General features: G+C 44.5%; 1 protein-coding gene across 1 annotated transcript in view; it reads right to left on the reverse strand.

Moving 5' to 3' along the window:
- Positions 1 to 7662, reverse strand: part of PRDX6 (peroxiredoxin 6) — a 12499-nt gene extending 4837 nt beyond the window's left edge. The window contains 3 exon segments of the mRNA XM_008579262.1: positions 4241 to 4316; positions 4639 to 4795; positions 7478 to 7662. Coding sequence (XP_008577484.1) covers positions 4241 to 4316; positions 4639 to 4795; positions 7478 to 7572 — 328 coding nt within the window. The 5' untranslated portion in view covers positions 7573 to 7662.
- Between the last annotated feature and the right edge of the window lie 2894 nt (positions 7663 to 10556).

Below are 10556 nucleotides of genomic sequence, written 5' to 3' on the forward strand. Positions count from 1 at the left end.
TCTCATATGAATTCGCAGCAAATGCAAGACTGTAATGTTTAAGTGGCAGACTGCAGATGCTGAAGTATACTAACATCCCATTTGTAGGACTGCTGAGGTAGGAAAGCCTTCAAGAAAGCATTTCAGCTAATAAAATCTGTGCTACCTGGGCCCTTGAAGGACAGGTAAGATTTTTCACTGGGAAAAGGAAAGCATTCTAGGGAGGAGGAACAATACTAATAAAACACACAGGCAAGTCTGTGCATAAACTATTGATAGGCAGAATTTTAGGAAGTAATGGAAAAGTGATTTAAAGTTGGAATAAGGTCCATTTATTATGTGGACCCTTGAAAATACAACAGGGGTTGATGGCATAATAGATACAAAACCTTTGTGGACTTCTCAACAGAGAGGAGACAAGATAAAAGTGGCATTAATGAATTCAAATTAGGTAACACACATTTTAACATTTTCCTTAATTTTATTATCTTAACTTTTCCATATATCTCAGTCACTGGCTGTCTATCAAATCACCAGAACTAAATAATAATTCGGTTTCATGCTAGAGGCACTTTGAGGTTTCTTATATAGCCAGTTGTGTGTCAAAGATTTGGCATTGCTTCTGAGAGCTGGGACTTGTCTCCTATTCAATGCAATCACAATTTTGAAAACTTCTAAGGCAGAGGCTCATCAAGTAAAAAGAACATGGCTATGCGCCCATACTTTAAAAGGTATTGTATAATGGGCTATAAACTCTTCTTTCAGTGGTCTGTAATTTTAATTATTGCTATGCAGCAATTTTCTGCCCGGCCATTTGCATTACTGTATTATAATAGGCGTTACGTTACACCCATGAACACCAAAGAACCACATGCTTCTATCTTAAATCAGGACGACTGCTACTATCACCTGTATCAAAAAGAACACCGGTTTGAGGTTCAAATCACGTTGCCATCATTTTTCATTTGGGCAACTTGAGCAAGTCCCTCCAACTCTGAATGCAAAAAGTATTGTCATCTACAAAAACAAAAGCAGAAACCATAAACCTATCTTAAAGAAGTATTGTCATCTACAAAAACAAAAGCAGAAACCATATACCTATCTTAAAAGGCTCTAATCTAATGAGAAACTGCTGGTGAGAATGCTGTAGAAATGCCAGTTACCATTCACAGCCAAGTGAAAGGAATAAAACAAAAATTCACCTCAAGAAAGATAATTGCCTTTCCTTTTTCTCCTATGATTCTTCTAATCTCAAACCCTTAGGATTAACTGGTATGAAATGGCCGTGGGATGCAGCCCCAGATCACCAACTCAAAGTCAGTCCTACATCTCGTATTCAGTTACATATGCTAAACATAGTGCCTAATACACAGTAGCCCTACTCAAAAGGTAGTTGTCATTATTACTTAGTAGCACATTGTAGTCAAGTCCTTAAAATGTTTTCAAGTTAAGGTTAGACAACCAAATTTATTGCCCAAGTAAATCCTTTGGCTGAGAGTAGACAATTCCTTTAATTCATTCATTCAACAAACATTGACTGACTGCCTAATGTATGTATTTTCATGGAAAACGCATAGTATGAAAAAACTAAGTGCTATGGGTTAAATGTGTCCCCCAAAAGTTCATACATTGGAAACCTGATCCCCACTGTAATAGTGTTAAGAAGGTGAGAAATCTGATTATGGTATGTGAAAGGTAGGGCCTTTGAGAGGTGATTGGATTGTGAAGACTATGTCCTCATGAATAGGTTAATCCATTCACAGTTAATGGGTTAATGGCTTAGTGGGCTATCATGGATGTGAAGTGCTGGCTTTATAAGGAGAGCACATGAAAGAGCTCTTGCTCTTGCCGTTCTTGCTATGTGATACCCTGGTTGTCATGAGACCCTGTAGAGAGTTCCCACCCAGAAGAAGGCCCTCACCAGATGAACCCCTTGAACAATGGACTTCCCAGCCTCCAAAACTGTAATAAATAAATTTTATTTTCTTTATACTTTACCCAGTTTCAGGTATTCTCTTATAAGCAACAGAAAACAGACTAATACACTATGCATGGCTTGCAAAATTTTTCTCCACCAAAATAAACTAGTACTGACTTATTATAACATGTCTGAACAGGATCTAGTTTGACGCACTAAGAAGGGTAAGACATCAGTTTGAAAAGAGCCTGTATCAGAGCCACATGAATCCTGTAAAACTGAAGCAAGATCAAACATCAGATTTATGGTGAAGCTTGGGTGGAGGAATAGTGAGATCACTGATGCTTTATGAGAAGTTTATGGGGACAATGCCCCAAAGAAATCAGCAGTTTACAAATGGATAACTTGTTTTAAGATGGAATGAGACAATGTTGGAGATGAAGCCCACAGGGGTAGATCATCCTCATCCATTTGCAAGGAAAAAATTAATCTTGTTCATGCCCTTAACAGCAGAAACAACAGCCAACACCACAGACATCACAATTGGTTCAGCTTATACAACTCTGACTGAGAAATTACTATTGAGCAAATCTTCTGCTCAATGGGTGCCAAAACTGTTGTCCCCAGATTAGCTGCAGACAAGAGCAGAGCTTTAAATGGACATTCTAAACAAGGAGGATCAAGATCCCAACGCTTTTCTTTGAAGAATTGTAACAGATGAAACATGGCTTTACCCACAGATTGAGAAGACAAAGCACAATCAAAGCCATGGCTACCAAGAGGTGGAAGTGGTCCAGTCAAAGAAAAAGTGGGTCGGTCAAGAGCAAAGGTCATGGCAACAATTTCTGGGGGATGCTCAAGGCATTTTATTTGTTAACTTTCTGAAGGGCCAAAGAATGATAACATCTGCTTATTATGTTTGGAAAAAGTTAGCCAAAACTTTAGCAGAAACATGCCTGGGAAAGCTTCACCAGAGACTCCTTTTCCACCACGACAATGCTCCTGCTCATTCCTCTCATCAAACTTGTGAGAGTTTTGATGGGAAATCATTACACATCCATGTTACAGTCTTGATTTGGCTTCTTCTGCCTTTTTTCTGTGTCCCAATCATAAAAAAAATCTTTAAAGGGCACCCATTTTCTTTAGTTAATAATGTAAAAAAAGACTGCACTCACATGGTTAAATTCAAAGGACCCTCAGTTATTTAGGAATGGACCTAATGGCTGGTATCATGGCTTACAAAAGTGTCTTGAAGGTAATGGAGCTTATGTTAAGAAATAAGTTTATTTAAAAAAATTTTTATCTTTTAATTCCATTTTTCCCACAACCTTTTAAAAGTCCCTTCATACTGAGTACTGAGCATCAGTCCAGCAGTGCACAAAATAGGAGTCTCTGCCCCTGTTCTACACTCTAGTGGGGAGAAACAACTAAATAAGCACTATTTTAGATGATGACAAGTGCTAAGGAGAAGGAGACAGGGAGTTATAATTTTAGATAAGGGAGACAAGAGAGGTTTTAATGAGGTGCCGTTTGACTAAAGACCTGAAAGAGGTGAGGGCAAGCCACACAGATACCTGGGGAGTGAGTCTTCCAGATATGATTACGGATATATTTTGAAGGTACAGTTGACAAGTTTACAGACAAATCAGGCACATAATGTGAAATAACAAGGAGTTAAAAATGGCTCCTGGAGTTTTGACATGAGCAACTACAGAAATGTATATGCCATTAGCTGAAATTAGTAAGACCCTGGGATTAAGAATGGGGCCTGGTTTTAGACATGCTAGGTTTGAAATGATGGGACATCCCAGGGGAGATGCCAAGTGATAGAGTTTGGATGTGTTGTCCCCTCAAAACTCATGCAGAATCTGATCCCCAATGTGACAGTGTTGGAAGCTGTTTCAGTCATGGGGTGGATCCCTCATGAATGGATTAGTGCTCTCCCTGGGGGAGGGGAGCCTGAGTGAAATCTCACTCTATTAGTTCTCACGAGAGCTTGTTGTTTAAAAGACCCTGGTACCTCTGCTCTCTCTCTTGCTTCCTCTTACATTGTGATCTACTTGTACCTGCTGGCTGCCTGCCGCTTTCCACTATGAGTAGAAGCTGCCTGAGGCCAGTGCCAGATTCAGCTGTCCCAGAACTGTAAGCCAAATAAACCTCTGTTCTTTATAAATTACCCAGTCTCAGGTATTTTTGTTATAGCAACACAAACGGACTAACCAAGTATGCAGTGGTTATACCAACCTGGAAGCCAGGGGAATCTGGCTTACAGATGGAAATTTGAGAAATACAACATATAGGTGGTATTTAAAGATGTGAGTGAATGTGAATGGATGAGCTTACCAAGGGAAAGAGTATAAATAGGAAAGAGAAGACATCCAAGAAATAAGTCCGGGGCAACTTCAGCATAAATCAGGAGCTGGGAGAGGATGGAGAATCAGTCTAAGCCTGAGCAGGAACAGCTAGGATATAGTGTTCTGGCCAAGGAAGAAAAACGTTTCAGGATATAGAGTGATCAGCTGAGTTGAATGCCGCTCCTAGGCCAAGAAAGATGAGGACTGAGAAATAACCATTGGATTTAGCAATGTGGAGGTCACTGCACAGTCCAAATCAGATTTTCAATTAGTGAACTTTGAACCTGAGGTTTACTTGTACCTTTCCCTCAAAAACCAAGCTATTCTCCAAAATTCATAATTTGATCTTTAACCTCAGATCAAAGCATACGCCAACTGGTATTATACCTTGCTCCAGGCAAGATGGTCCTCCACACTGTCTATGGAAAGAGCAATCAACTTAACATTCCTCTTGGCAAATTCTGGTGCCAGCTTTGCAGCTCTGCCAAGCTCCGTGGTGCACACTGGGGTAAAGTCCCGAGGGTGGGAGAAGAGAATGCCCCATCTGAAACAAAGGAAAAGAAGGTCACAAATGAATGATGAGTTATCACCAACATCATGTAGAATGGAAAGCCACAATTTTTGGATCAAAAACAGATTTTCTTTTCTAAATGAATTCTTATGAAGATATTTACTTTTAAATTTTTTTGTTGAGAAATTGCTTTTCAATCGTCTTACTTCCAGAAAAGCCTATGTTTACAGTCCAATTCAATCAAAGATATAAAATTCAAGATGACAAATATTTAAAAAGATTAATTTTAGGGTGTTGCCTCCCTTAATAACTATGGGGCCACCTTGACTCCTTTTCAGCTAATAAAATCTATGCTACTCTAGCCAAGTGACTTATTGAAATAACTTTTTATTTCTTCTTATCCTTTTCTACTTTTTTTTCTAGCACAGACCCTGACATTCAGCTCCAATAATGGATGTCCCACTATGCCCCAAATCCAAACAAGTGCCTGATTGCAATAATAAACAGATTATATAATCTGAAATGGATAGGTTTCTGTCCTCTATTTAAATGTACAATTGAAATTGATACTTGGGGCCAGCTCTGTGGCTCACTCGGGGGAGTGAGGCGTTGGTAGCGCTGAGGCCGCTGGTTTGGATCCTATATAGGGATGGCGGGTGCGCTCACTGGCTGAGCGTGGTGCAGACCACACCATGCCGAGGGTTGCGATCCCCTTACTGGTCAAAAAAAAAAAAGAAATTGATACATGGCTTCTTTGAAGAAAATAGATATAAAATCTTTTGTAAAATGACTTTACTCATCTAACTTGCCAAACAGGACACCCAATATATGTACCCTGCCAAAACAATAGCACTTTAACAGTTTTATTTATATATCTCTTCATCTACAGTTTCTTCTTTTTGCTTCAGACCAAACAAGTAGAAAAATGACAGCCTACAATGTAGATTTCTGCAACTATAGATTCTTGGGTAAATACTAATATCTAAATTATCATTGCCCAAGGTTTAACTTTTACAGATTTTGATCATGTATCAAGATTTTGATCATGTACTAAGAACTCTGGAGTACCTTTTCTTTCTCTTTGGCAATAGAAACTACTCTTTCAACTGAAAAGGAAAATTTAACACTCAGTTCTCCATACTCCCAGAGACTTAAATCATCAAGGCAGGATCCTAAACTAGTAGATTACTAAATCTAGCTTAGATGCTAAACTGACCTCTCCAAAGTTTGGCAAGTTTCCCTGAGCACAAAGAACCGAGCAGAGACAGGGGCACTTCCTTCCCACCTGCATCTGCCACTCAACTCCCAGGATTCAGGAAAGGAAAAGATCTTACAAAAAGGATGGCAAAACTGGGAAGAAACAGATATTTTTAAAGATTGTGTAGGTGTGTGGTATGTGTACTTATTTATAAAGGGCAATAAGAGGGACATTTATATATGAAATAAATAATATAGCTATGAGTAAAATCTAGGCCTTAGAATCTATTGAAATTGGGCCGGCCCGGTGGCGCACTCGGTAGAGTGCGGCGCTTGGGAGTGTGGCGGTGCTCCCGCCAAGGGTTCGGATCCCATATTGAGACCAATCCGCTCACTGGCTGAGTGTGGTGCGGGCGCGACACCGAGGGTTGCGATCCCATTACCGGTCACAAAAAAAGGCAAAAAGGAAAAAAAACAAAAAAAAAAAAACCAAAAAACTAAGCTATTTACAGTTTACTGATTCGGAAGCTGTAAAACAAGGGCGATACCAATTTACTCCTAGTCATAATGGTATGATTGCCAGTCATGGGTCACCAATTTGGCTATCACCAGAAAGGCCATATATATGCTGAAAGCAAGGCAGAAAGGGGAGGGGACAGTGAAGAGCACACCACTAGGAAACAAAAGGGTCTCAAAGTGGGGAGGTACACGTGTCCTGGCGCCTGCAGGGCCTACTTGGCCTACACCGACAAGGGCAGGTCACTGCAGCTGAACCACCTCAGAAAGTCCTTCCTTCAAAGTGTTGCAAGTCTGGAATGAAAGACACACCTACACACAGAGTGTTCTTGGTTCCTCCCAAAGCTGTTACAAAATCATATCTCTTTCACTGGAGGAGGCTCTGGACAAAAAGTCCTTCAGCCACTTGCTTGGCAGCTGGTGGCTTTAAATTTTACAGTTTGTGTCCAGAAGCCTGCAAATACCACTTCAGCAAGCAGAACCCTCGGATAACACGCCAGGCCCTCCCCTAACCTGCAGCCAGCAGCTGCGTCCTCCCCCTTCGGCCCCCCAGGGAGCAAATTCCAGAACGGAGGGAGGGAGGGCGGTGCGACTCTGGGCATGAGTCCCGGGAAGTGATCACCAATGCCGCCCCGTACCGGCCCCCGCCAGGCCTCGGACTGACCACGCTACTAGCACAGTTTATGAAACTGAGTTAAACAGACAACCAACCCTCCTCTGCACCGGCCTGGAGTTCCCAGGACCTGCAGGACCCAATTTCATCCCCCAACCCCCAAGCCAGCGCAGCCACGCCGGGGGCCGAGAGGAGAGAAGGGATCAAGTGACCTGCGCAAGGCGGGCCGGAGAGTCACAGGGGTCACACGGCGAGAGGCACGTGCGGGGACCGGTGGGCGGCGCGCAGGGGGTGAGCGGTGGAGAGGACGGAAGGCAGAAGAAACAGGGACGGCACCTCCGAGTCTGGGCGTAACCGAACCGGGGCAGGACTACGCCGTGGCCACTTACGAGTCTCCCAGAAAGTCGTGGAAACGGATGCGGCCGACAGTGGTATTGGCCTCGAAGTTGGGAGCCTCGTCCCCGAGAAGGAGACCTCCGGGCATGGCGGCAGCGGTGACGTGGGAGGATGAGGAGGAAGCAACCAGCTTGCGAGCTCCAGCGATGAAGGTGCGGGTCCCCGCGCTCCAAGTAAGTGAAGCCACGAGGGGCGGGGACTGGGATCTGGTGGGCGGGGCCGGGACACGTGCGGGGACCGGTGGGCGGCGCGCAGGGGGTGAGCGGTGGAGAGGACGGAAGGCAGAAGAAACAGGGACGGCACCTCCGAGTCTGGGCGTAACCGAACCGGGGCAGGACTACGCCGTGGCCACTTACGAGTCTCCCAGAAAGTCGTGGAAACGGATGCGGCCGACAGTGGTATTGGCCTCGAAGTTGGGAGCCTCGTCCCCGAGAAGGAGACCTCCGGGCATGGCGGCAGCGGTGACGTGGGAGGATGAGGAGGAAGCAACCAGCTTGCGAGCTCCAGCGATGAAGGTGCGGGTCCCCGCGCTCCAAGTAAGTGAAGCCACGAGGGGCGGGGACTGGGATCTGGTGGGCGGGGCCGGGAGGCGGGGCCGCGGAACGAGCGAGGGGCGGGGCGCGGGCGGGACAACGGCCCGTACTGTCCAGGGCGCCGCCAGACCTCTGAGCTGGTGCTATCCCGTGGACGCTAACGCCGGTCTTTCCACACGGGACGCGGGACTCAGTAACGTCGCCCCCTGGAGGCCTGGGGATGCGCAAGGTTTGGCCTGTGTAGGACGCTGGGGCTCTGGGGGTGAAAGGAAGCGGGACGCAGTAGGAAGGGAAGCCCCAAAGCGGAGAATCGCGGGGCCGTCGGGCTCCGGCAGCTTTGCACAGCCGCCCTGGGCGCCGCACGGGTCGGTGCAAACCCTCCTGACTGCTACTTGCGACCGATTCCAGACCGAGGGATCGGGCGACTCCTCGACTCCCACCCCTCTGAGTGTGAGCGTCTGGAGTCCTGGCCGCGCCCGCCAGCCTAGCATGATGAGCTGTGTCTCTATCACAGGATGTGGTAATACACAGACCTGTGGGGGACCGTACGTCAGAGGAAGTGGCTTTCTTGCAGCAAAAATCCCCGTACCAGTGTCAGTGCTAGGGTAATGTGACCACATTTTTATTCTGCGTCCCCGCCCCTCCCACGCCCCCCCCCCCTTTACTTATGAACCATAAAATTTTCAACACAACTGTCCGGAAATCTAAGTATAAACAATACTTATTGAGACCTACTGTGTGCAAGTCGACCCTGTCTCCCAAGGTGGTGGGAGTTTTGGATTCATCTATTTCCTATCTATGCCCCAAGCACAAGATAGACAAGATGCCTGTTCTCTTGGAGCTTTCATTCTAGTGGGAAGAGACAGATGACAATCAACGCATAATTAATAAAGAATATATTAGAGATCATTAAGGCCTATTCAGAGAAATAAAATAAAGTTATGTGCTAGAGGGTGACAGGGAGTTGCGTCGGATTGGGTGGTCTGGTCTGGGAAAGCTTCCAGGATAATATAGGTAAACTACTCAGCACACGGTAAGTGCTCTGGAAATGGTAGCTATTATTTGGATAATGACAATGATTCATGCAATAACTTGCTTTGCCTGTGTGCTAGATGCTGTGACAGGCCCGGTGATACAATGGAGAGATATAGTCCCTGCTCTTACAAGGAAGACAATTATAATACAATGTAGGGTAAACACTGATGAGGGAAGGTGCAAACGGTTGGAGTTCAAAGGTGGGAAGGGTTCTTGGGATGGGGCTTGGCTGGCATAAGGGAGGTGCATGGCAGTGTTGAGAGTAGTGAGTCACATACTGTGATTCACTTGGTTAGAGTGTGGTGTTGGTAACACCAAGGTCAAGGGTTATGTTCCTTGTACTGGCCAGCTGCCAATACATAAATACATAAATACATAAATAAATACATAAATAAATAAATAAATAAATATGATTTACATACTGTGATTTGAGTTTTCTTTATAGAGATGTGGGGTGTGTGTGTGTGTGTGTGTGCATGCGCACTTGCATGTGCGTGCTAATCATATTTACCCAGTTCTCCACTAACAAAGACCTGCAGTAACATTACTGGTAAGATTTCAAGCTACTCTAGGAAACTCTTTAAAACTAATACAACTTGGGGCTGGCCCGGTGGCGCACTGCTACAGTGCGCGGCTTGGGAGTGCGGCAGTGCTCCTGCCGAGGGTTCGGATCCCACATACAGACCGGTTCCCGCTCACTGGCTGAGCGAGGGGCGGGCGCAGCACCGAGGGTTGCGATCCCGTTGCCGGTCCTGGTCCGGTACGGGCGCGACACTGAGGGTTGTGGTCCGTTGCCGGACACGAAAAAAGACAAAAAGGAAAAAGAAAAAAAAAAAATAAAAACTAATACAACTTAATGTCTAGTTTAAGTCTAAGGTTTGTTTTTTTAACTCCTTTAGTAGGAGAGAGAGAGAACTGGGAAAAAAGGATAGTTTGACCTTAAGGCACTATTAACAATGTGTTGTGAAGATAGACTAGAAAATGGGATACACCATGAATATGGAGAATCAACACAGAAACAGATTATTGATCTCTACCAAAGGCATAATTATGTAACTCTCTGTTGTAAATTAAGCAAATATAATATAATAGGATAAATGCCTATTAGAATTTATAGTCAGAAGCCCCACGCTGGCAATGCTTCTGCACTCTGAAAACTTGTTTGCTTTAGCCTTTGCAGCATTTTAAGTTCTTTTGAATTAGCTGCCAACATTTTAAAAATATGATTTTTCACCAAAATATCTGGATTTCTGCCTCCTGAAAAGTCAGAAGATCTAGCAACACCAGGCCCCTGTTCCACTTGGCAAACTGGTTGGAGAGCAGCTGTTATGGACTGATTGAATTATGTTCCCAAAATTCATATATTAGAAGCTTAATCCCCACTGTAACGGTTGAGGATGGGAAATACCATTATGGTAATTGAAAGGTGGGGCCTTGAAGAGGTGATTAGATTGTAAGACCATACTATAGTGAACGGATTAAAAATGGTGGTCATGGCGTACTT

The sequence above is a fragment of the Galeopterus variegatus genome, unplaced genomic scaffold, assembly GCF_000696425.1.
Source record: "Galeopterus variegatus unplaced genomic scaffold, G_variegatus-3.0.2 Scaffold1844, whole genome shotgun sequence".
NCBI lineage: Eukaryota > Metazoa > Chordata > Mammalia > Dermoptera > Cynocephalidae > Galeopterus > Galeopterus variegatus.